The 27,624-nt window shown below is 40.9% G+C and overlaps 1 protein-coding gene across 3 annotated transcripts in view; it reads right to left on the reverse strand.

Annotated features, from left to right (window-relative positions):
• Positions 1-989: 989 nt before the first annotated feature.
• The window catches only part of IDE (insulin degrading enzyme), a 107,001-nt gene continuing 80,366 nt past the window's right edge, over positions 990-27,624 (reverse strand). For 2 of the 3 annotated variants that reach the window (XM_035025111.1, XM_035025129.1), the window contains 12 exons: positions 27,420-27,502; positions 23,228-23,372; positions 20,580-20,690; positions 19,389-19,509; positions 16,133-16,224; positions 14,582-14,693; positions 11,812-11,979; positions 10,111-10,383; positions 8,796-8,857; positions 4,724-4,796; positions 3,998-4,065; positions 990-3,333 (listed from right to left, as the gene is read on the reverse strand). In XM_035025111.1, coding sequence (XP_034881002.1) covers positions 3,238-3,333; positions 3,998-4,065; positions 4,724-4,796; positions 8,796-8,857; positions 10,111-10,383; positions 11,812-11,979; positions 14,582-14,693; positions 16,133-16,224; positions 19,389-19,509; positions 20,580-20,690; positions 23,228-23,372; positions 27,420-27,502 — 1,404 coding nt within the window. In that variant the 3' untranslated portion in view covers positions 990-3,237. Of the gene's footprint in view, positions 3,334-3,997; positions 4,066-4,723; positions 4,797-8,795; positions 8,858-10,110; positions 10,384-11,811; positions 11,980-14,581; positions 14,694-16,132; positions 16,225-19,388; positions 19,510-20,579; positions 20,691-22,594; positions 22,740-23,227; positions 23,373-27,419; positions 27,503-27,624 lie in introns of all 3 variants that reach the window. The other variant, XM_035025119.1, reaches the window with a different exon arrangement.

The raw sequence follows: 27,624 nt of genomic DNA on the forward strand, positions 1-27,624 counted from the left end.
GTGGTCCAAAATGCCGTAATATCTTTGAAGAGCTGGCCTTGGTGAGAACAGCATTTCAGGGCACCAACGGGCGCTGACACAAGAAACTTCGGGGCGGACAGTGTTCAGGTTGACAAGGACAATCGGCTTCATTTGACAGGCAGCACGGAGTACCTGGGATCCAGAGCTGACTGGTCAAAGGCCCTGCCAGGGAAAGATTAGGAGGGTAGGAACCACCCCTACAAAGGGGAGGTGAGTATGTGAGAATCCTTTGTTTTCACCATAGACCTAAACATTCTGCGAAGCTGTATTAGAGAATATGGTAAGGAGCTCACACGATACCCTCCGTGCACCGTGCGAGGGGAACACTGCCCCACGCCCTAAAACCTGGGGCTGCCCTGGGCCTCTGGAGAGGGCTGCTGCATCATCCCTGAGCACAGTGCTGACTCTGTGGGCTGCACCATTGTCTAGGCTGCAAAGTGAGGAATGAGCGCATTTCCTCTTGAAATGCCCATGTAAGCCAGCTGGCAACCATGTTAGTAGCAAGATGATCTTGGCAGGGCGTCAGAGGCCAGTAATTGGACAAAATATCTGCCTAACCTGCTGCTGGACATGTGGCAAGAAGATGCAAAACTAGCTGTAGAGGAAATATTTTTGTTTTTCTCTACCCTTTTTTTTTTCTCCCTGGAATGCCAAGGACAAATCTTTCTGGGTTTGGGGTCAGTGACAATACACACAGCAAGGAGCTCAGCCTCTCACACCAAGATTCCTTTGACAAAAGCGATCTACTCCTATGAGTGTGAAATCGAACCATTTATCTGACTAAATCACTGTCACCCAGATACACTAAAAAAAAAAAAAAAAAAAAAACCCCCCCCCCCCCCCAAACCAATTCACTGCTTTCTGCATTAGGAATAATGAAAGCAAGAAATATTGTCAAATCGGGATGTTGAGAGGTAGGCTGGCCACTAAATCTGTAAAAATAATACAAATGCAAACGCCAGAGGTTGAATTCAGGCAATTTATTGTAAACAGGATTACCCTAGCACTCCACCATACTGGCTGTGTCACATGCTCTCCCTTCCACATCAACTAGGCGAAAAGAAGACTTTTTTAAAAAGTCGTAAGTAATAACTTAGTTTGTTTCCCACAAATCTCATTTACTAAGCACTGAGTAAACAGCAGTATCCGGGATAGTCTGTTATTGCTCATGGACTGCAGCTTGGACCCATTTCAATGAATCCATTGGTATGCCTGAGTGATCCAACAGCAGCTCGAGATCCGATGTGGCAACCGGATGATGCTGGAACACCTTGCACAACAATCCAGGTTCCTGGAAGACTACATGAGATTCCTTTCAGATTTCTTCATGTGACTTTCTCATAAAAATGACACTGTTAAATTTCACCCATTTTTTTTTTTTTAAAAGAGCTAAAAATTACTCCATAGCCCATAATTCTCCACAGAAAAGGTAGGTGGATTATTTACTCTTACAGTGGTGGATTTAAACACTCAGGGCTAATTTTAGATCCCTCTTGTATATATTTGCAGTTTGATGAAAGCTGCATAGTCTACAAATGCATAAAACCAGAAAGAAGTGATGGCTCACGCACCTTCTGATGGACAAAGACAGGCTTCCCACAAGGAAGCTCCTACAGGTAGGGGTAAAAAGACGGGTACAGCACCACGTTTATCTGACAGTGGAAATGGAGCCCCGCTTTCGAAAGCAGCCTCCACAGGTGTGATTCTATCATTCTTGCCCCAAATGTAGATTATCCGGGAAATGGCAAGTGTGAAAACCTAAGGTGTGAAAAGACATGACTCTACAGAAAGAAGTCCTGGCCAATCACTCCCGTAGAGGTAAGATGTCATCGTAGAATGCCATCCTGTTCTTTGCCTGAGTTAGTGGACAATGGGGCCACGTACTGTTACTAGTGCCTGGGTGTGGAAGGATATTCACAATTTCTCTTGAAGCAAGGTTGAACAACAGTAAATATTTCAAAACAGCTGTTAAATCTACAGTAACAATTTCATCTAAAATAGTATCTCATGAAAAAAATAGTTTTTAAAAGTCCACTCCAGTCTTCATCTCTGTTTGTATGTTTATATTTATATATTCAAAAAATAACTTAACACTTAAGGCAATATTAGACTGGTAGCAAAAAGGGATTTTAGAGTCTTCTGGAGATGACACTATTTAAGAATCAAGGCTTTATTTTTTTATACCTTCAAAAAGGTGGCTTTGTACTTGTTGTCTTTTAAATTCATAATGGGGCAAATATTTCGGTTCATACACCGACTGCAATATCATGGCAGTAAAAAGTTACAAGTGTTTATAATAGCTGATGTTGGAAAAGCATGTCACACACTCAGTGGGATCTGAAGTTGACCCTATTTGTACTCATTAAATAAATACTAAAAATGTTTTTGATGGGAAAAGGTAAAACTGATGGAACACTGCAAACCAACTATGAACAAGAATGTCAAAATAATTCAATCAGAAAGAAACAAATCACAGTAATCCTGAGAAATTCAGTTTGGGACAAAATTGATGTAAGGTAAGTCTATATTTCTAATGTTGTAAATAAGTAGGGTGTTCTAGGGTTTTCCAGCATTTTACTAGTTTGAATAAAAAACATGTTCAAATTTTATAAAAAGATTAAAACCATGCCTTATGTAATCAGCAATTTCACTTATAATAAAAGAAAATTATTTTAGCTTTGTTCATTATTTGCCCAATGTTAATGTTCTCCATTGATTTACATGAAACCACCAAGTAGAAAGCAAATCTGAGGATCAGTTTTTAAAAAGGTATTACACCTTTCTAAAGGTTTTAAAGCCTTTTCTGTCAACCTAGGAGGCTTTTAGGGAAAAAAAAACCCTAACATATTGTCTTCTGACAAGTGACTATTTTACGGAATAGGGAAGGGAAGATTCTATAGGAATATCATTCATCATTTTAAGTACTGTTATAGAAGGGAAATGTCTCTTAGTAATGGAAAGAAAAATTTTAAAATATTTAAGAGGCATGTATTTAAAAAATATTCTACATCTATAAGATTTTGTAATTTAATTACTTTGGATTTTTACTATTTCTACATAATGACATTTGACAAACTCCTTTTTTTTTTTTTTTTTTTTTTCTGTTTGTCTCTCGAATAGTGAACCAGAAACTATTAAAGTGGCCGAGGTTGTTTTCCTAGCCCCTGGAAGGCTCAGGGATGCATCCTTCTGCACTTTCCCACCCTTGAGGAATCTTCAGAGTTTTGCAGCCATGAAGTTAATATGTGGTTTCACAAGGGGAAACAGTGGCAAACCACGCTTGAACTCAGTCATGTTCTGAATCACTTCAGGCTGCAAAGAAAAAAAGTTCTCTTAGTGTTTATAGTCTAAAAAAGCAGACTTACTAGGACATCAACTTTTTTTTTTTTTTTTTTACATACACACTAGTTTCTACCCCACATACTATGATCTGATCTTCCTCGATCAGTAGGGCTGGAGGGTCTATGCAAACCTACGGTGAGCGTCCCCAGTGGGACCCAGGGCCAGAAAGAAGACGCTTGGCTTTCCTCTGGGCACACAAGGTTAGGACACAAGAGCTGGCACTCAAGTCTCCAGCAGGATGCAGGGGCTGGTGTACCTACTCAGCAAGGGCCTGGTCACACTGCCAGTTTCCTCCTCCTACCAGTAAATGCCAACCTTTCCAGATGATTAAAATATGATGGCACCATGGAAGGGGCTAGGTACCGACATGGCTGAAGATAACTCTCTGGAGAGCAACATAACTGTTCAAACTAGAAGCAAAGGCAAACAAGTTCAGAGGCCCAGTCTGTCTGCAGATGACAAAGGCATGACCCCTGGAAGCTGTCAGAATGGCGACCCGGCCTTCAAGGGGAATGTAGAGGCTCAAACGCCTGGTGACTGGAAACCTCTCATCTTAGGTGTCCTGATGAAAAAGCTCCTTCTAAGTAGGAAGTCCTCTAACCATGTAATCTAACATGACATTTGCATTTCTTACTTGTGGCAAGGCTGGTGCTTGTGACAAATTTATATCATTTTGACATGGGAACTCTCCAACCACAGGACCTAGAAGAAAATGAAAGGTTTACTGCTTACTTAATAAATACTGGCATACAAGGGCAACTTGAAAAAAAAAAATGAAACCGGACTTGGCTCATTAAGAAACTGTACCAGGCCCATGACCTCTCAGGCTTCCTGCTCCCTAAGACCTTGACTGCTTGTCCTACTTCCTACCCAGACTGTCCCCAGTGATGGTTCATGATGTTACTGTGGCTATAAAGCCTTGCTCACAGCAACTCTGATGCCCATATCTGGCCTCACCGGACCCTGAGGCTCTGACCACCAGGAAGGATCCAGTAAAACAACTCAGAAGGCCAGGGGAGCTAATGGTTGTGGGGTAAACCTCAGCCACTCAGAGACAGAAGATGGGAAGGACTGAGCAGATAAACTGCATGCAGTGGTCCCACATAGTTTCTTCAAAGATATCCTGTGTTTTCTTGAAAAGCTGTGACCAGCTTGGCCACCTACTGCTGGCTCTCTCCTTCACTGCCTCATTTCCCTTTGCCCCTTATTTTTGCTTTGATAGGGCAGACCCTGCCTCCAGTTAGTCCCCTTCTCTACCTCTTTACTCTCTGATGCTCTATTAAGGGATGTGCCAATGGCAAGGGACAACCATCATGTACCTAAAAATATACTTTAAAAAAAGTCAACATTCAATACTTACAAGAATCCATTTCCCTGGCAAGAACATGGACGGATACCTTATGTCTCCTTGGGGCATCTACTGCCAACATTTCCTAGGCAGAAAGAACAGCAGGTGACACTTCTGCCCCATTAAGGAACTTAAAATGAAGTACTCTATTACGAATATCAAGAATCAGCTCTCACATAGCCAGAAACAGAAAAGATGTTTCCCCCCACTTAAGAGTATTTTCTTTAGGGGCGCCTGGGTGGCTCAGTTGTTAAGCATCTGCCTTTGGCTCAGGTCATGATCCCAGGGTCTTGGGATTGATGGCTCCCTGTTTGGCAGGAAGCCTGCTTCTCCCTCTCCCACTCCCCCTGCTTGTGTTCCTGCTCTCGCTGTCTCTCTCTGTCAAATAAGTAAAATCTTAAAAAAAAAAAAAATGAGTATTTCCTTTAAACTCTACAAAGATTAGGTACAGTAGGCAAGAATTATTATTAACCCCATTTTACAAATGAGAAAATGGAGTCCACAGAGATTAAGTGATATACTCAAACTCCTGTAGTTAATAAGTACCTGGGCTGGAATTGAAAACATAGCCTAGTACTCATCGGGGTGTGACGCAGGGCTATATCTAGTGATCTTTTTAAAAAAAATTTTTATTATGTTAATCACCATACATTACATCATTAGTTTTTGATGTAGTGTTCCATGATTCATTGTTTGTGCATAACACCCAGGGCTCCATGCAGAACATGCCCTCTTTAATACCCATCACCAGGCTAACCCATCCTCCTACCCCCCTCCCCTCTAGAACCCTCAGTTTGTTTTTCAGAGTCCATCGTCTCTCATGGTTCGTCTCCCCCTCCGATTTCCCCCCTTCATTCCTCCTCTCCTGCTATCTTCTTCTTTTTTTCCTTAATATATATTGCATTGTTTCAGAGGTACAGATCTGTGATTCAACAGTCTTGCACAATTCACAGCGCTCACCATAGCACATACCCTCCCCAGTGTCTATCACCCAGTCACCCCATCCCTCCCACCCCACCCCTCACTCCAGTAACCCTCAGTTTATTTCCTGAGATTAAGAATTCCTCATACCAGTGAGGTCATATGATACATGTCTTTCTCTGATTGACTTATGCTCAGCATAACACCCTCCAGTTCCATCCACATCGTTGCAAATGTGTATCTAGTGATCTTAATGACTCCAGAGGCAATGGCCTGAGCTTAGTCAAGGGACGAGCACAACCTGCTCCTCTAAGAACCTTCTTAGATTCTGCACCAGGGCACTACCATGGTTCCTCATCTACCAAAAGAGAAAGGAAACTAACATTTCTCGAGTCCTACCTTGCATCAGGCCCTCTTCTGCATTAGCACACTTGATTCTCTGTAGGCTAAGTGTCACGATGGTCTGATTTTAGAGACACAGACTCTGAGACACAGGGCGGTATGATGACTTGCTTCACGTAGCTCACAGTGATGGTATGAGAGAAGCAAGCTGGTTCTCTCCACTCCACCAGGCTGCTTTGAAGGACTGCCCTAGGTCCTACCATGAACACCAGGACTGGTGAGTTGGTAGATCCTGTGGGAAAGTGTCTCTTGACCTTGTCCTTAATCTGGACCATTATCGGTTTTTTCCAAAGGGAAAAACAAGTTGTGATGAAGCTTTCCCTGATTACAGCCTCAGAGGGAGAGGTCGTGGACAAAGCCACAGCAGCTCACTCACTGTTTACGGAGCAGTTACGACAAGTCCTGTGCAGTTGCAGTGGAAACCCTGCTGCCGGTGCACAGCAAATGCGCCCGTGGCTCCCTCCCGTGGCTCCCTCTCACGCCCACAGACCTGCCCTGACCCCTCCAGCCTCTTTTAGGAGCTTGGCCCAGGTTTGCCTCCAGTAACACACAGTACCTCACCTAAGATTGTCTCACCTACTGAGTAAAAGGTTTGCTTCCAAAGATCTAGTCACCATCCCTTTTCACCCAAACCTTCACTGCCCTCTTACCAACCTTTATCAGTAGAGCGTTAACACCCTCTTCAGTTTCAGACTAGTCTCAATTTCCCGACCAACGCTAGACAATCTCCATCTATCTTTCTATCTTCCTTCCTTCCTTCTAAGATTTTATTTATTTATTTATTTATTTATTTATTTATTTATTTATTTATTTATTTATTTATTTATATGAGAGAGAGAGTGCAAGCCCAAGAGCAGGGTGAGGGGCAGAGGGAGGAGCAGACTCCCCATGGAGCAGGGAGCCTGACAATGTGGGGATGCCATCCCAGGACCCTGGGATCATGACCTGAGCAGAAGGCAGACGCTTAACCAACTGAGCCACCCAGGTGCCCTAATCTTCATCTTTTTAAACACAAACCAACCAATAAACAAATTGCATTTTCTTGCAAACTGTATTCTAAGGAACACTGGAGTCCCAGGAGATACTTATAGGTATTTTGTGGGGAGGGAAAAAAAAAAAGAAAAAAAGATGCATGGTGAATCAATTTAGGAAGTTTCGTGAGTCAGGGGCGCCTGGGTGGCTCAGTCAGTGAAGAGTCTGACTCATGGGTTTCGGCTCAGGTCATGATCTCAGAGTTGTGAGATCGAGCCCACGTTGAGCCCTGTGCTCAGTCAGCTTGGGATTTTCTCTCTCTCCCTCTGCCCCTTCCCCGGCTCACACTCTCTCTCTCTCTCCAACTAATAAATAAATAAAATCTTAAAAAAAAAAAAAAAGTTTTGTTAGTCAAAATTAAACGCTAGGCTAAAGAAATCTTTATTGTGGGGTTTCTTAGAACTTTTAAAATGCTAACACACTCTGTGATTCTCCAAAAACAAGAATAAAGAGTATAGTCTTTCCCAAACTTACATGGTCATGAAACCCTTTTTTGTAGGGGCCCCTACTAATATCTTGCCGAACACTAGTGTACCATGGAACACAGCTAGGGAAATGATGTTCTAGACTTAGCTTAAGCTTGGTAATTAAACTCTCATTTTTTAACACAAGAAAGAGTCTTATAACTGCTACTCTTACAAATTCAGTAATTAGGTACTACTTGTAACTTCAAATGAATAATAGAATTTGTGGCGGGAAAGAGAAAAATCTTCATTGCTTGTGGAAACAGTAGAGTAAGTTATATTAGGACATCACTCTTTTTAAACACCCACAACAATTAATGCCTTAAATGAATGCTTTAGAAACCAAAAAGAGCTGAACACGATCACCCTTTCTTATAAGCTACTGGGAACAGAAACCTAACTTCACAAAGCAAACAGTCTGAAGCAATAAACACAACTAAAACTTGTTTTATAATATCAATGAGGAAAACATTCTGATTTAAAGCATTCTGATTAAAACACTTAAAAAACTCAGGCTGAGAATTACTACTGAAGAGCTAACAGCAACAGAGACCATTTATTTTTTATTTTTTTTTAAAGATTTTATTTATTTATTTGACAGAGAGAGAGAGACAGCGAGAGAGGGAACACAAGTGGGGGGAGTGGGAGAGGGAGAAGCAGGCTCCCCGCTGAGCAGGGAGCCCGATGCGGGACTCGATCCCGGGACTCCAGGATCATGACCTGAGCCGAAAGCAGTCGCTTAACCAACTGAGCCACTCAGGCGCCCTTGTTTTTTTTTTAAGATTTTATTTATTTATTTGACAGAGAGAGACACAGCGAGAGAGGGAACACAAGCAGGGGGGAGAGGGAGAAGCAGGCTTCCCGTGGAGCAGGGAGCCCGATGTGGGGCTCGATCCCAGGACCCTGGGATCATGACCCGAGCCAAAGGCAGCCGCTTAACGACTGAGCCACCCAGGGGGCCAACAGAGACCATTTATTAAATGCTAAGTGCCAATCACTTCACGCACCTCATTTCAATTAACACTCCTATTAATCTCTATTTTGTAAATAAGGAAACTGAAGCTCAGAAGCTCTAGTCCCTGGGTTTTCATTCAGAAGCCACACGTGCTCCTGCCACTGCTTCACGGGTAAAAGAGCTTCAGAGAAGGTGAGCTGACCGAAGCTGCAGCTCTAAGCAGGGCAGTAGGTTCAAAGCAGTAACATACAACACGGCACAAATAACAGCTGCTTATGAGTCAAAATCTAAACATGTAAGTTCAACTTACCTTGTAGAACTTGATGATATCTTCCTTGGTAAGTGTCTTTAAATATGCAACTTCTGTATTGTCTGAAAAAGCATTCAAACGATAATTTACTAATATTTCCATCTTAAGTAGCCCAGAATACTACATTAAATGACAATATGCTTCACTCCAGTGCTCTTAGGTATCCCTATTTTTAAGCGATCACCTGCTCCTGCAAGTAGTAAGGGGATAAATATCAACGAAGAGTAAGAAGAGATCCTGGCTCTCTACTTAGGAGCTACTGGATCTGTAGGCTGGTCACATCAACTTTTCTGAGCCTCAGTTTCCTCATCTGGAAATTGGGGATAATAACTACTTAAAGGGGCTGTTGTGAGAACAAAGGAAAAGGATGAATGACGGTAACACGATGCTACCCCCATGGCAAAGGCTCAAGAAATGGGAGGTACCATTACCAATGGCTAAAACAATGACAGGTAAGGAAACGGAGGCCCAAAAAAAGGTGTCTTGGCCAAGATCTTCAGCTTGCTGGTGTCAGAATGAGAACACAACCCAACCCCTGACTTCCAGGGCAGCTTAGCACCCTACACTGTTAATCTCTGCTGTAGAAGAAGGAAGCCGATGAGTGGGAGACTTCAGGGAGCACGGCGGTCCCAAATGTAAAGACACTGACACACTTTTGGAGATCCCTGCAGGCAAATGTTTAAACCCCTGTGCCCCAGGGCAGCACTTATTTTAGGAGAGTTCAATCTGCACATTTTCCTTTTTCTTTTTTTAGTGTTATGGGAAATAGATAACTACGTATCTGTGCTCAGCGCCTCAGGGCACACTAACTGAACACAACAAAGTGAAATTAGATTTATTATTACTGCATTATTATGAGATACAGGTAGATCCAGCTCTAGTTTTAGAGAAGAAAAAAAGATAAAGTTTCTAATAAAAACTGTTATTACGTTAAAAAATGGTTCTTTATGAACCATGAGAGACGATGGACTCTGAAAAACAAACTGAGGGTTCTAGAGGGGAGGGGGGTGGGAGGATGGGTTGGCCTCGTGATGGGTATTAAAGAGGGCACGTTCTGCATGGAGCACTTGGTGTCATATGCAAACAATGAATCATGGAACACTACATCAAAAACTAATGATGTAATGTATGGTGATTAACATAACAATAAAAAAATTTTAAAAAATGGTTCTTTAGAAGCGCTATGCTCCACACCCCCACCAAATGAGCACTGGAACATCACCTACAAGACGAGTACCATTTTGTAGAACGGCTTCCATGTCCTCAAACGTTACACTTATATGCCATAAATGTCGGGGCCCTAATTTTTCCTTACCTCTGTCAAAATTGTATTGCTGAGAGATGATTTCCCCCCAATATTTAGCACACTCTGCGGATAGTTTCTTTGGTTTGTCTAGTCGACGAATTGCTAATGCTTGAATGTGTTTCTGAAAAGCCTCTTCTGTCATGTCCTCTATGGACTTCTCCATGGTGATTAGGAAAGCTTCCACTCTGCTCTCTAGGTAGTGAGGCGGCTTTTCTGACTGGATGATGAATCGTAAGCCCTGAATGCCGTTGGCTCGACGTGGCCCACTGAAGACAATGTAGCCTGAAACACAAACACCAGCCAGTCAGGACCCTGGCATTTGAGCTTGGGTCACTTTTAATCCTTCAAAACTTCTATCAGAGCAGTAAAATCTTTCAGGCTTTATTTTTTCCACCTCTGAAGAAATATAAACAACTAGAATATCCTAAGTTCCTAAGGATAGAGCAAAAGAGCTCTCTGAAGAACAGTTAGAAAGTTGGGAGAGAATTCTTTTTTCCTAAAAAAAAAAAGAAAGAAAAGAAAAAACCCTCTTCATTATTCAGTCTCACATCCCACAACTCCTCACTGTGTGCCAGCTAATCATCCTCAATCTATGTTAAAGCCATTCCCATTCCTAGGATAGACTAAACTCATTTTCCTCCCCTAACCATGATTCCACCTGTTTCCTTTCACATCCAAGTTCCTTATGTGAATCCATTCCTGGACCAACTCTATTCGAACTGAAAATTTCAAGAGACCAAGTAACAGAAGGTCACACTTCCGTTGTCATCTTGTGAGTTCACGCACAACCACTCTTCCATGTCTTTCTAAAACTGGGCTTGTGGCTTGTGTAACTCAGCTGCTCTGCCCTAAACCACATCTCTGACAGCTGTGGTGTCTTCAGGTCCCACTTCTGAGGAAGTCACTATCTTCAGCATGACCTTCAGACTGAAGACTCTTGGCAACATTTACCACACTGCACGGTAACTCTTCCTTTATAGTTTGTTCATGGTCTGTCTCCCCTGCCATAATGTCAGCTCAGAGAGGGCATGGACTTCACTTCTGTTCACTGCTGATCGACAGTGAGCTCCCTGAAGGGAAGGGCCATCCATAGCTTATCCATTTTCCTTGACCAGCATCTAGTGTGGTGGTTGTTTTAAAAATGAAAATACTCGGAAAGACTCACTCAAATCCTCTTTCATTAGTTCTTCCCAGTCATTACTGGGGCTTCGTTCTTTTCTCATTGATTAAACCTGCCAGGATCTCCAGGATTTTTAATAGTGCCTAAAACTCTGCCTGAAATATTTTCTCAACAAACACTTAATGAGTACCTTCTATATGCCCCAGGCTTGGGATAAAAAGATGGATAAGAGATAATACCTGCCCTCAGGGAACCCAAAGTTTCATGAATCTAAGCTTCTCTACATGGCTTGCTTTCCATAATAAATAATCTGCCGTTAGCATCCTCTCTCCCTACCCAAAATGTCCTTTATTGACATGTATGTACCCTAAACACAAGGTCTTCTCCTTAAGAACTGCTTTAATGTCCATAAGATGTTAGTTGCTTATTTTTTAGAAGTAGATTCCCCATAAACAAAGTTTTCACAAGCCTTTCTCAATACAGCAAGCCTGCAGCACCATGCAAGGGGACTGTACATGTGGAGAATGTTTTCTGAGGACAACGGTTGCTCAGAGTCTACGGTATCCCACTAGTCTCCGCTTCCCTCTCACCTAGCTGCTCCTTGGTGCGCAGGGTGTTGAAGCAAGGTTCAGAGATGATTTGACAGAAGAGCTCTAGAAACATATTCTCTGAGGTGCTCTGCATGTCTGTCTGGTAGTATATCTCGATGCCACAGTTATTGTGAACTTCATTCCTCTGCTGATACACAAACCATCCTCCTAGGAAGTTTCAAAAAGAGAACAGGTTCAAAAACTTATTTAGGGTTTAATAAAGCCAATGTTTTGCCTGGCTTTTTAAAGTTGTTCTATTTGGTTGGTGTTTTTCAGCAATTCCAAACTGCAATTAATTTATTAAGAATGTGAAACTCAACTAACTTACCTAAGGGAATCCTTAGGTAAATATAGCGATTTGAACTTGGTAGGCCCCTCAATAAACATTCATCGAATTTAAGGGGCAAAGAACTTACAAAAGACCCATTTTATGGCTAAGTATTAATTATTAATTAAGTAAGATCCACAGTTAATACAATGTACAAGTTAGTGTATGTACTAGATTAGAAGTAGCTAATACAGATAAAAACCTCAACGGAAATACCACTTATGTTTTAATAAACATACAAAACCAATTCTTCTAAAATTACTAGTTGTGCCTTTATTATTATTACTGCATTTCAATTTAGTATTTTATTCTCAATATCAACACCCACACTAAAGATCATTTCACAAATTCACACAAATGTGTACAATGCTTGGAGATAACTTAGCCTGATAGCTCCCTGTAGAGAGAGGAAACTAGGACCCCGAGAAGCGGGGGCACGTGTCTAAGGACACCACACTGGAATGGTGGAGAAGAGCGAAGACTAAAACTCAGACGTGTTGTCAAATACCTCACCAGAGTTACGAAGAGATGATCATGCTTTAGGATTTAATAACTTTACTTCATGAGCCGTCAGTGAGCATATATAGTGTTTAGTACTCAGTATAAGACTCCCAAAGAAAACTTCTCAGAGTAGTAATGATGTTTGCTCACTTACAGATGGTGATTCAGACATCAACAGTGAAGGGAGGCACACAAGCTGAAGTCGTATTTCACCGATTTCATTTTTCTGACCAGATCCAAGTTTGACCCACAGTCACACTTTCTGATCGTATACCGACGGCACAAAGTCTCCTCTCATCACAAGTCACTACTCCCAATTTCTAGCCTTTTCACATATATCCCAAACTGTCTCCTCCTTCACAACGCCTGAAAATTTTCTTTTTAAATTATAAATATTGTCTTCTGGAGAGTTAACTGAAGGGCTGTGTAAGACAGTCACACCTGGTCAACTGGCTAAATTAGAATGATTTCTTAACACCCAGCATTTGGAGAACGGGATGTGAACTGAGCTATTTCTGAGCATGAAACAACTGGCGAGTGCACCTGGAAAGCAAAAGAGATAAAGCCCTAGAAGAGGAAAGAGAAAGCAGGAGGTGTGATAAAAAGAGGTGTGAAAGACTGCTTTCAATTTGAACATCTGTTTCTGGACTGGCCTCCCTTTGCCCGACGCCCAAGTGCCATGGTTTCTGAGTGGCAGATCTTGATTCTTCTTGTCTGCCTTGCGGCGGTGAGAGAGAACAGACCAGCACAGGTTTGACACGAACCATTACCAGGTCTGTGATGATGCAGAAGAGTAGAGCTGTGTTCAAGGTATCTCTGCGTGTTCAACAACAATATCCTGAGGTAACACCGTGTTGGAGTAGCTTTAGCAGCTTCTCAAAGGATCCAGACACAGCCCCCGACCTTAAGAATTGTATAGTCCAACAATAGAGATGGACATGCACCTCAATCCCAATGCAAGAGAAGTACTCAGTAGCTTCAACAAGGAAAACTTCAGAAAACCTGTGCTGGGAGGTCTGAAGAGGAGGACTACTTCCAGCTGGGAGTTTGGGGAAAAGTTTAGTGGAATGGGTGGTTTGTAAGATGGGGCCTGGAAGGAAGAATAGGGTACAGATGTCTATAAGGAAGAGAGAAGGAAAGGGAGCACAATTTCAGGCAGATGAAATAGTGTGAGTGTAAAGTGTGTGTGTGTGTGTGTGTGTGTGTGTGTGTAGAGGGGGCCGCCTCAGAGCACACACCACACATGCATGGAGAACAGCCAACAATCACATTTAGCTAAAAACAACAACAAAGAGAACAAAAAAAAACAATGCTTCTCATCCTCGGTCTAATTTACTACCTATTATATAATTTTGAACAATAACTGAAAATAATGCTTAATGAGTTTTTCTATGAAATGAAACCACTGTTAATACAAAAGTAATCCAACACTGCAAACTCCAGTACATTAATTATTACCCATTCTTTTATGCTAATTCCTTATGAAATATGCATGTAATGAATACATGGTGCTGTCTGCACCTGTGAGTTTCCTAAAACTATTTCTGCCAAAGACTCCTATGGGCTTCCAATTCAGTATGATGATTCTAGTGTCCATTTTTCGTAAATAGATTTTATTTCATGCTTCACAGTCAACATTTCTTTAGCTTTGTACCTTTTTTACTTCCTAACTCTTCTATATTCAACTACCAGTCAATCCCAATGTCATTCTCTTCAAAATAATTGCCTACCTCCAATTTCATCTCTTTGGCCTTCCTACAGAGAATTTTCTGGCAGAATTACTTCTCTTTAACCATACTTCTATAAATCATAGAGGATCCCAGTAGATCTTTACCATAAAACCATACATTATCATCCAAGTGACTTCAACCCACCTGTAATCACCCACAACATTATGTCAAAGTAGTCCGTTACCAAAGTTAATAGGACATTCCAACTTACTGTCAGGGAGCTGAACTTCTCTATACCGAACCAGCTGACTTGGAAGGAGAGGTTTTGTATGAGCATGTTCAATGAGGGTGTCTTCAACCATCTGCATAATTCCTAGTGCAGCCTGTGGGAAAAGGGCATAGCACATTACAAAACTACAAATGTTATCTTGTCTGTAAAAATAAAAATCGTATACTGGGTGGTGGCCCATGCAATATGAAAACAACATGCTTGTGAAATACACTAGTTTATCATAAAAGTGGATTTTTAAGCCTTAAAGATATTTGATCCTATTCAAATGGATAAACATTGAATTTGTCAACTGGCAATACAGTCAATATGGTAGAGGTGAAGAAAAACAGAGACCCAGACCAGCATCGACAATGATCTCAATGCTGCGGGAAAAGGTACCGCCAAAGCTGGAGGGGTACTGGTGATGGAAAGTTGGTCCCAAGTGAATGGCCCTGACAATAGACACTTGGGGTTATAGCAAAGCAAAGGAAGTGAGTGAGCATAAGGCTTTTAAAAAACATAAAACTGGGGTGCCTAGATGGCTCAGTCGGTTGAGTGTCCGACTCTTGGTTTCAGCTCAAGTTATGATCTCAGGGTTGTGAGATCGAGCCCCGCATTTGGCTCTGTGCTCAGCGGGGAGTCTGCTTGAGATTCTCTCTCCCTGTGCCCCCCACCTCCACTCACGTGCACTCTCTATCTCTCAAATTAATAAATAAAATCTTTAATAAATAAATCTGACCTTAGTAAAAAAATCCTGTCTCTGCCACTTATTAGCATCTGACCCTGGGCATACTGTTTTGGAGGCAGGATAGCAGAGTAGTAGGGAAAGTGTGGGGTCTTTTTTTTTTTTTTAAGATTTTATTTATTTATCAGAGAAAGAGAGAGAGCGAGCACAAGCAGGGAGAGTGGCAGGCAGAGGGACAAGCAGGCTCCCCGCTGAGCAAGGAGCCTGATGCGGGACTCGATCCCAGGACCCTGGGATCATGACCTGAACCGAAGGCATACACTTAACTGACTGAGCCACCCAGGCATCCCGAGAATGTGGGGGCTTGAGAGAGGCTGCCAGAATTCCAGAATGGGAATTCCAGAAAGCCTTCCATATGCTAAACATTTGGCATGTATCATTTAATTTAATCTTTAAACTCTAATTTACAGATGAAAAAAACTGAGTACTGAGAGGTTAACACATTTCGGAAGAATAAGTATCTAGTATGTGGCAGAGTCAGGATTTAAATGCAGGCTGATTCCACACCATGTGCTCTTATCCACTACACAGTCCTGCTGTCCTACACAGAGAAGGGATAATTATTTCCATTTCCTCCTGTGATTGCACAAGGCAGGCAAGAGCAGAGGAGGCAGCCATGAAAGTAGGTCCACAGTTAGCCACCATCATTCTACTCCCTCATATGCTGTCCTATCTTCCTCCATAGAGCAGAGAAGTCAACACTAATGTGCTTATAATCACACTGTGATGGTGCATAGTCTTAGGCCAGGGTAAAGAAAATCTCTTACACTGATCCATAAAAGTCTGCTAAAACCCCAACCACGCACCTGCTTTGTTATGTTTCCATGGAGAAGGGCTTCGATGTGCAGCCGTGACAGGAGCTGAGGTATGAAGGCCTTAAGGCGAGGAAGGGTGACATCTATGAAGGTGTAAAAAATAGTGAGCTCTACCTATGAGTTTTCAAAGGAAACCACCCTGAGCTAATTGAAGATTTAGAGAAGAATTACAAAAACAGTACAGAGTTCCATATACCCTTTACCCAGTTTCCCCAAAGATTAGTATCTTTCCATAGCACAACGGTCAAAACTAAGAAATTAACACTGCTACAATACTAGTCACTAACACAGTTTTTATTTGATTTTAGTTTTTCCTAATATTCCTTTTCTGTTCCACGATTTAACCCATGATTCCACCTTGCATTTAGTTATGTGTCCTTAGTGCTGTAGGTTTCCTCTAATCCATGACAGTTTCCATCTTTCCTGGTCTTTTATGACCCTAAAATTTTTGAAGAGTACTGTTCAGTTACTTTATGGAATGCCCTGTGAGTCTGTCCAGTGTTTTCCCATGACTAAACTGAGCTTAACTACTCAACTCCTAGGAAGAACACCACAGAGGTAATGTGCCCTTATCAATGCATCACATCAGGGGAACATGATGTTGATATGCTGTCGTCCTGGTGATGTTAACACTGACCACTTGGTTACGGTGCTGTCTGCCAGAGGTCTTTACTGTAAGTGCACTGTTTTTATCTTTCAGTTATAACAGAGTAACTCATGTATGTTCTACAAGCAATTAGGTAAAGCTATCTGCCCATCAATGCTGACTTTTCCGATTGTGATTAATAAATATTTATTTGGGGGAAAATATATTTTGAGACTATACAAATATCCTGTTTTCCCTTACTCATTAATTTTAGCATCCAATGGTGCACTGTATCAATTAGTATTATGGCACCATAATAGTGATTTTTCTGTTCCCCTCATTCCTTTTCCATGAATTGATTTGGCTCTTCAATAAGAAAGAGTTGTTCCTTCTCCATTAGGACATCATACTAGTAACTGCTGCCATGGATGCTAAAAACAGTAACTAAAATTCAAAGAGAGACATGGGAAGGGAATTAACCTTACTTACTTACTCTGGGTCTGTCACTTTATATGTGTTATCTTATAAACCTCAAAGTATGCACTACTATCACAATTTTAAAGGTGAGAGAACCAAAGTGAAGGAGATTTAAGTTTCTTTCCAAAGGCATCAAGCTAGTAAGTTAAGTTGCAGAGCTGGCACTTGACCCCTGGTCTGACTAATCTTGAAGTGCATGCTTGCTCTCCAGACCCCGTGAGCTCTCTCTGCAGATCTCTACCACAACACCTACTCTCTTCGCCTGTACTGAAATGATCTGTTTACATTCAGGTGTGGCCACTAGACTGGAACTCCTTGATCCAAGAAACCCCATCTATAATGGATCACTGTTTATCTCAAGCAACTGAAGTCTAGGGCCTGGTGCACAGCAGGCGGTCAGTAAATGCTGTTGAACCAAACTGGACTCTGAGGTTCCTACTACCCTGGCACCTGGACAGCCGACTGACTGGCAGCCACAAGGGAGCCAGCCTCTCACATTGAAGTGTTGCCACATTAAGCCACGTCGACATTACTGGATTATTCTATGTGTATATACATACACCGCAGTAGAAGGATTATTTATTTGAGCAGAGAATGTCAACCAAAAAAGCACTTTCTCTATAAAAAACACATTTTAGATTTCATATGCCTATGATATACTTTATAGAGCTTATTTTGCTTAAAATTTATATACCATCTGACCCAGAATCTAACAAAGGGGGGAAAAATGAAAACCTTTTGCTTTTTGATTATGCTGAGTACAGGTTCAAGTTTTAAAATAGTTTTTAAACCAATTATGTGATTTAAAAAAAAAGGTAAAATTCTTGCTGTTAACTAGACGTGACTCAAACATTTTGCAAAGTCTATTAACTGTCTGGATTAAAAATGCATTAGTTCTGGGGCGCTTGGGTGGCTCAGTTGTTAAGCGTCTGCCTTCGGTTCAGGTCATGATCCCAGGTCCTGGGACTGAGCCCCGCATCGGGCTCCCTGCTCAGCGGGAAGCCTGCTTCTCCCTTTCCCACTCCCCCTGCTTGTGTTCCCCCTCTTGCTGTGTCTCTGTCAAATAAATAAATAAAATCTTTAAAAGAAAAATGCATTAGTTCTAGCTAATGAATTTTATAATCTATATGCCTACCCAATGTCTGAGGCAACCAATAAAATGTCAATACTCTGCTCGATTTGTCACTGAAGACATCAAAAGTATTATACTTACATAGTAAGCATAAGGACTTGTCATAAAATGTCATTAAAAATTCAACACTATTCTTTTACTGCTGAGCATGTGGGGGAAAAGATTAGTTGGTAAAGTAATGCTGAGAAGGGAGACAGATAAAACAATAAAGGGTACTATCAATCTACATTCTTTCTAATAAAACAATCCTGAAGTAATTTCATTCCATTCAGTAGGCATTCATTAGATGCATACTGAGGACATACTTTATACTGGATAACAAATAAAAGAGAATAAAAAGAAGGCATAATCACTGCCCTCAAGGAATTTAGGACTTTCAAGCAAAACTTCTGATTAGAAAAAAAGCAACAAAGAATGACTCTTTAAGCTTTACACATTTTCCAGTTTTTAACTGAACAAATCCAAAGATGCCTGAGCATGCTTCCTATATGATAAGACTTTCAAGCTCAGCCCTTTTATCCTCTTCTGAAAACTTCAATATTAACAAGGTAAGTGTTTTGATCAAAACCTTTAGTCAGCCACAGAAATCTATGAACAGCAATAACTACCTGCTATGGGTCCAGGTTGAAAGCAGCAAATGTGGCTACACTGCCTGAATACCAAAGCAACTTCGAAGGCCACCACTGTTTTTATATTTGGGAAAAAAAAAAAAAAGTATGCACAGCTGTTTTTTTTTTTTTTTTTAAGATTTTATTTATTTATTTGACAGAGAGAGACAGCGAGAGAGGGAACACAAGCAGGGGGAGTGGAAGAGGGACAAGCAGGCCTCCCGCCGAGCAGGGAGCCCGACGTGGGACTCGATCCCAGGACCCTGGGATCATGACCTGAGCCGAAGGCAGACGCCTAACGACTGAACCACCCAGGTGCCCCAATGCACAGCTGGCTTTAATAAAACTACAAGTTACTAGAAAGCATAAACACTAGATACCAGGATAAATCATAATGATTTTAGAAAAAAATGAAGAGTGTTATAAGTAGAAAACAAGCCTTACCATCCAGGGCTTCTTTTAATTCATCTTTAGTCCAGGCCACTTCAGTCATCAGCAGGCGGAGGTAGTACATGGCGTGCTGGTGAGGCTGCTCAGCTCGGAAATTGTTAAGAGATCGCATATACTAGTAAAGGGAGAAACAGGTTCATTAATTTTATAAGTCCTTTAAAATCACTTAAAAAATTTCAACTATGGGGCGCCTAGGTGGCTCAGATGGTTAAGCGTCTGCCTTCGGCTCAGGTCATGATCCTAGGGTCCTGGGATCGAGTCCTGCATCGGGCTCCTTGCTAGGTGGGGGGCCTGCTTCTCCCTCTGCCTCTGCCTCTCTCTCTCTCTCTCTGACTCCCATGAATAAATAAATAAAACATTAAAAAAAAAAAAAGATCAACTATAATCAAACTTCATTCTGCATAAATCCTGTGTTACTGGGATGCAGGAATATCTGTTTCTTTCTCCTTTTTGAAGTGAGGTAATTTAGAATGGGGCTTACTCTAATATTCTCTGATTCTTAAAGGGCGTGCTTTTTCTTTGTCTGGGCTGCTGCTTTATCCCCAGCGTCTGACATGTATTCTAAGTGTCCTCACCATGAGACGTCTTTCACTCCTCAGAAAGTCATCCCCAGTTTTCAGGGCCTGCCCTATTGTGACAAGGTTCTCATGGCAGGCAGACCTCAGTCACAGAATCATGTGTCCTTCTGAAGTGGAGGGTGGATGAAACTTTCAAGGGGTCCCTCACAGCTACTAGGTCTACCTCAGGCTTCTCTCTGAAAGTCAGTGCTGCAACCTGCCCAGCTCTTGAGGGTCAGGTGTCCCCAAGTCACCCAGGGTCACTTTCTGAGGAGAGCATAGGACTTAGCAAAGACAGGGTGAGAGGACTGCCATAGGAGTAGTAGTGCTTCTCCTTTTCTCAAGAATGTTCACAATAGGGCGCCTGGGTGGCTCAGTTGTTAAGCGTCTGCCTTCGGCTCAGGTCGTGATCGCAGGGTCCTGGGATCGAGCCCCGCATCGGGCTCCCTGCTCTGCGGAAAGCCTGCTTCTCCCTCTCCCATTCCCCCTGCTTGTGTTCCTGATCTCTCTCTCTGTCAAATAAATAAATAAAATCTTAAAAAAAAAAAAATGTTCACAATAAGGCAAAATTACCACCTTATGTTTATGAACAACAACAAGATTACAAAAATGAGTTCAGAAAACTTACTGCCTCTTTGATAATTTCAAATCTTTTTTCATCAATCTCAAAGGTAGCCATTTTCTCAATAATCTTCTTTAGCAAAATCGGCTGCTTGTCATTGTAACCTTTCACCGAGAGCTACAAAAAAAAGTTCAGGGTATTAGAAGTCCAAAAATATCACGAAAAAAACCTCCAAATAAACACCTTAAGCTTGATTTTTAAACACCTTAAGCTTGATTTTTAAACACCGAGAAAATCCCAAAGCCAGGTATATTAAAATAAAAGTGAAGAAGAAATTCAACTGATTTATCTTCTCATAAATATAATTTAGCTTAGGAAGAGAATATTAACCATCTTTATTTACTAATAACCCAAAAGCCTATTTTGCTATTCCTAAACAAAGTCAACAACAGGAAAACTCACCTGATGCCAGATTACAGAACACACCACATCATCAAAATTCAAGCTCTCATTAAATCAAAATTAACTACAGACTGTGTTTTAAGTTTTATCTTCAAAAATAACTTCTAAGGAATGGCAGGCTTAAGGTTTTTATAGATGTGGTAAGAAGGTAAAAATTACCAGTAGTATCATCTAGCCAACTGTTAGGTAGGTCTCAAAATTGTTTCTATTTAAATATTTTTTTAAATTCCTCTTTGGCGATGTCAGGCAGCTCCAATTTCGTGTGTGGGTGTGTCTATTTTTGTGGCATTTTGCCATTTTTGTCATTCAATGTTGCCCAAAAAGGATCTACACATCTCACCATTGCTTGTTTAATGAGTTCTCCTGATGAATCAAAAGCCAACGGCAAAACAGATGTACTGTGAGGACACACTGTCTGTACTATCAGGATTTTTGTCTTGGGACAATTTAATAGTCTCCAAAACTGAACACTGGGGAAAGCTGGGAATGCCTATTATTATATTTCCACACAATGGCACCCACAGCAATAAAGGACACACCGCAACTAGAATACCCAAGAAAGCCTCTACCTTATACAAAATGATAGGTAAGAACCTCAGGAGTGAAGGTCATTACTGGCCATGGACAGCACATCATGTACCATGGGAACTAGATTAACAACTAGCAGAAAGCTCATTCTGTCATAAATTAAAAACTACCTATTTTAATGGTAATATGCTACTAAAACTCAATAGCAAAAAATAAATAACAGATTATTACTTTTCTATTTGGAGTTTATTTTGATCTCTGAGCTTCAAATTTCCCTAGATGCTGAAAATGGTTAGTTATGTACACACTTACACATTAAATGAAAACTACTGGAAATTTTACTTGTGGGGGAAAAAAAAAAGGCACTGCAAAATAAAATTTTAAAACCCTAAAACCTTTTGCATAAGAATTCATAAAGAGGAGTACAGAGTACACAGCACATGCTCTCATTTTAGTTGTTACTAAAATGTACAATATTTTTTCAAGAAAAGTGAAGATGAATGTGTGCCATAGAAGGGATGTTAATTTGGAAATGAGATAAAAGCTTGGAAACACAACAGAAATAGTTTTAGGAGAAAAAAATCTAGTTATTTCTTTGGATGTTTTTAATAATGCTTATTTTAAAACACACTTAAAAGTAGTTAATGGTGCATGCTACAAAATAAATTAAATGAAAACATCAAATGTATTTGAACACAGGATTCTACTGCTGTCAGCAAAAATAAAGGAAGCTTACAGAGGAGTGAAATTCAAGCACCACAACAATAACTACAGTTATTTTTCACTTACAGATGTTAATACAGTCAAGCACATGGAAAGAACATGCTTTCAGAATTAGTGTGTTTCACATTTCAAGCAGAGGAACATGCAAATAAATGTAGCACACATACATGTTCACAAATTGCACGAAACTCTACTGAATCATTCATTAGTGGAACTACTACTAATTTGAGTTCTTCAATCATCAAAAAGGTGCAAGGAAAAAACCATCAACCTTCTTGTTTAAAAAATGCAGAAGTTAATAGTTTTCCCAAGCTCAACATAATGCTTAAACGGTGTGGCACCTTTTCTTTGGTTTTCATTTTACTTACAAGTATTGCATTCATTCCTGATGCAATGCCATAGCTCAAACCTGAGAGGCGTGCTGCATATGTATACTCTTTTAAATCATCCTTCAATAACCTGATAAACAGGTATGTCATGTTGCAATGGAGAGGATCAGCATAAATGTAGCGACTAACAAAAAGAAAAACAAAAGAAATGCTTTGATACCTCAAGCAGTGGCATGGTAATGAAGAAACATGACCGAAGAGTATGGATATGCAGCCTCATGATCTGAATGTCTAGGGAAACAGAATCAGCCAACCTTGTTTTACAATGCCAGGAAGACATCATTCTGTTGTCAAAGACCAAGATTTCACATAGAGAATGGGTGAGATTTAAACCTCAATCAGGGTCCCATTTTGTTTGAGGAGGAAAATATGACAATCTGATGAAAGATGTTTAAAAAAAAATAAAAACAGAAATCAAGGAAAATTTGCATAATGTGAATGTAATCACTGAATACTTAGAATAAGAGCTAACTGAAAAATTAAATGAGAAAATATGATTAGCCATATTTTTTTTTAAAGAAATTAAACTCATACCCTCAATCAAAAACGCTTCCATCAAATCAATATAAAAAAATGTTGATGAGTGGAAGGCTCTAAGACGTGGGTACTTACATACATCCCATAGATGGTATTTTGGAGGTCATAGCTCAAGCCTGCTAGCTCTGCTGCATATGCATACTCGTTGAGTGAGTCTTTGAGGAGCTCAAGGTACAAATAGGCCATGTTACAGTGCAAGGGGTCCACATAAGCAAATGGGCTGGAAGAAAATGTTGACAGTAAAATAGCTGATTTATTACTTCCCAATGTGATGTGGCCTTTTGAGATGGATCAAGAAAGTGAACATCGGTTATTATCATTTCCTGAAGATATGGTTTGAATTCTTGAGTCTGTTCTTCTCGGGAGGCAAAAAACCACAAGATGTCTGAAAAAGAAGCCCAAAGTATGCCATGTGTGCTGGTGGTGGCGAGGAGGGAGAAACAACTGTTTGCCCCAGATGGTGTGTGGCCAAACTGACAAGTTAGAAATGCAGGGCTGGGGCGCCTGGGTGGCTCAGTCAGTTAAGCGTCTGCCTTTGGCTCAGGTCATGATCCCAGGGTCCTGGGATCGAGTCCCGTGTCGGGCTCCCCGCTGAGCAGGGAGTCTGCTTCTCCCTCTGCCTCTGCCTACTTGTGCTCTCTTTGTCAAATAAATAAAATCTTTAAAAAAAAAAATGCAGGGCAGGTAAGGAGTGGGAACAGGCTAAAAGGCATGCCTGCGTTGAGGTTAAAAGGAGGAGGCATGGTTGGGCACCTGGCGGGCTCAGTTAGAAAAGTATAAGACTCCTGATGTTGGGGTCGTGAGCTCTAGTCCCACACTGGGTGCAGAGATTATTTAAAATTAAAAAATAAATTAAAAAAAAAAAGGAGGCATGACCAACAGAGCTCATCCGACATTAGCATGTCTTCCTCCCTCTAAGCAAGCCATACCCTGGGTGGACCTGAGTATGAGACTGAGAAGTTTGTGTGCTGTGATTTTTGAACTTAAACAAGAAAACGGAGACCTGTGAAATGTTAACTCATCTCTGAGTTTCCCCCCAAACCAATAAAGCTATAGCACTGTCAGTAAAATAATTGATAATTCCCACCATATAACTGCAGAGAGAGCTATGAAAAAATATTAAAATAAAAAAAAAATACTTAAGGGACGCCTGGGTGGCTCAGTTAAGCGTCTGCCTTTGGCTCGGGTCATGATCCCGGGGTCCTGGGATCAAGTCCCGCATCGGGCTCCCTGCTCAGTGGGAAGCCTGCTTCTCCCTCTGCCTGCCGCTCCCCCTGCTTGTGCTCTCTCTCTCTGACCAATAAATCAATAAAATCTTAAAAAAAAAAAAAAAACAAAGTGAAAAAGAGCAACCAAAATGAGGAAACAATCAGAGAGTACAAAAACTAAATAGGACCACAGAGATCACCTAACTTAATCATTTCTTGAATAAGAAACACAGCTTTCTGCATGTAACCTGGGCGGGTAATGGCAGAATTCGGATTCAAATGCAAGTCAAATGACCTACTCATTGGATTATATGACCTCACTTACCTTTATGACAAACAAGTAAGAGTCATTCACTCAACAAATGTGTATCACACGCTTACTACTATAATACACGGAAGCAGGTATGGTTCAGAAGAGCCTAGTGCTAGGCCCTTCTCTAGGTACTGGGAATAAAATCAGGCAAAGTCACTGACCTGACAGAGTTTAATAGTCTAGTTAGAGGAGAGAATAAATTTTAATATATCAAGTGGGGATAGTGCTATGAAAAAAATTAAGCAGGGTAAGAGGAACAGGAGTGAAGGTGGTGGTAGTAAGAGAAGACTGCTAATTTACATAAGATAGATAATCAATGCCTCTCTCATAAGGTGACATCTGGGCCTAGACCTGAAGGAAGCAAAGGAGCAAGCTCTGGGGATATCTGGGTGGGACCGGTTGAGGAAACAGCCAGTGCAAAGGACCCAAGGCCAGGTGCCTGCTTGGCTTGTTTGGCAGCAAATTAAACTTTCACTATATCTGTAGCACAGTAAATATAACTACTGTACTGACAGCAAAGGCAACAATTTTATCAAAGCTGATAATGAAACAAAAATAGAGGAGGCTTAGCCGCTAAGAGAATTAAAATCAAAGAGAAAATTCTCTAACTACATAAACATTCTCTATCCAGAAAATCTAAATGGATTGGGGCGCCTGGGTGGCTCAGTCGTTAAGCGTCTGCCTTCAGCTCAGGTCGTGATCCCGGGGTCCTGGGATCGAGCCCCGCATTGGGCTCCCTGCTCGGTGGGAAGCCTGCTTCTCCCTCTCCCACTCCCCCTGCTTGTGTTCCCTCTCTGTCAAATAAACAAATAAAATCTTTTTTTTTTTTTAAGATTTTATTCATTTATTTGAGAGAGAGAGGGAAACAGCATGAGAGGGGAGAGGGTCAGAGGGAGAAGCAGGCTCCCCGTGGAGCAGGGAGCCCGATGGGGGCCTCAATCCCAGGACCCCAGGATCATGACCTGAGCCGAAGGCAGTCGCTTAACCAACTGAGTCACGCAGGCGCCCAAACAAATAAAATCTTAAAAAAAAAAGAAAGAAAGAAAATCTAAATGAATGCTCGGTCACTGAATTTTTTAAGTACTGTATTATATACATGACACACTTCCTTCTTTAGGCAAACAACAGCTCAGAAACGCACAGCACAATTCACAAAAGCAAAATTATCAAATAAAAGAGAATCTAGGAAGGGCTTGGCCCCACAGGCACCTGTGTGCCGATCTCACGTGGAAGTGAAAAGCCAGAAAAAGCCAAGTCTGGGAGCTCAGAGCCATATGGCTCAAGCTTAGAATGCAATTCCAAGAAGTGTCCTAAAATGCTGCAAGCACAGCAACTGTGCTGGTGAGCTGTAAGAGAGAACATGATTCAACCACAATGCTTACATTCTGGTTCATTTGTTAATGAAAAAAAATTTTATTTTGTATTCAGGTGCTATATGCTTAAATATGGATCAGAGTTTTTAAAACTGTAACTAAGTATGTGTAATATAATCCTATTTCTGAAGATACTAAAAGGGTATACACACACAAAATGTCTTAAAGAATATACAAGAAACCTAACAGTGTGAGCTCTAGGAATAGCAGAACACGGAGAGAGGGACTTTTGGGAAGTAGATGTTTTTAGTTCTAAGAACTGCACTGGATAGTGTAGAGAATGCAAAAATATCAAATGGTCTCTCAAAAGGTAGAGAAATTCACAATCATAGAAGTCAAATGGGAAAGTGGTGACAAGCTGCTTGGAATGTTACAAAAACACTCTGAATATCAAAAAATAAAACCAGCTTTGTAATACTTTCTACCAACAATAAGCCACAGCCAGACAGTTCATGTTTAGTGTGAAAAGTAAACAATCTCAGCATAGCTCCAGATAAGTCCACGAATCTCGTGCTATAAAATACAATGTTTGCATCCCCCTACAAGCTCATCCATACATGTTGGTGAAATACTAATTTTCTACTTAGAGTTTCTTTTTCCCTATTCCAAAACATTTAAAATGCATTTAGTTTAAGTTTCATGTCAAGTCAATCAATAAAAATTAGTGAACGTTATTACATGATGCTAGATTTATTTCATAAACACACACCATTGAATTTTAAATAAAAATTATGCAGTACAAACTCACAAAGTAAAATTTGAACTGGATGATATACTTTACTACAGAAATAAATAAAAGGAAACAGAGATGAACTGCAGATTTATATTGAGAAATCATTCCAACAGTAGTATTCATAAATGTTACTAAACATGTTCTTCTTTTTTAATTAAATCATTTTTAAGTGACCACGCCAAGAACAGAGAAAACAATATCTAAGGGCTTCAGATGTTTAAAGGCTGGAAAAGACTCAAAACCATGTAGTAACTACTACCTCCCCCTCTGGGCGAGTTTCAGAATACAAAACCGAAACTACATCAGAAAACACCCTCAATTATTTAATCTTTCCTGAATGAAATTTCTGGGTGAGTCTACAGCCTCCCCAGACTCCAAAGTCCTGAAGGCTAGGAAGGGTCCTCCTAATGGCTAACATAAATCACGTCAGTTAAAGGGTGTGCTCATCAGTGCAAAGGAAGAACTGACACCCTTGACTTTTACAATATCCCTTACCAGCAGCAGCCTTCCCTGGTCCAGGCTACATAACTCTAGTTTCTTTCATTTCTACACATGGGTCATCCCTGAAGCAAAGACAACTTTTAGGAATGGGATCATTGATTTTTAAAAGAAACTTTGTAGCCAGATTCATTTTACATACCTGAAAAATTCAAAGTTGAGACAAGCCTTTGGCAAGAAAAACTTATCATCTTGTTTGAACCAGAGTTTGCTCATAGCTGTATCCTGTGATGGAGAAACAATCTGGTTAATAAAATATGGGCACATTTGGCAAAAAGCTCAATCAAACTACTCTTCAAGAGGAGTAGGAGAGGCAATGTTGAGAGTTTCATGGCCTTGAGGCATAC

Source organism: Mirounga leonina, unplaced genomic scaffold, assembly GCF_011800145.1.
Source record: "Mirounga leonina isolate KUSES-001 unplaced genomic scaffold, KU_Mleo_1.0 Mir_114, whole genome shotgun sequence".
In the NCBI taxonomy this organism is placed as follows: Eukaryota; Metazoa; Chordata; class Mammalia; order Carnivora; family Phocidae; genus Mirounga; species Mirounga leonina.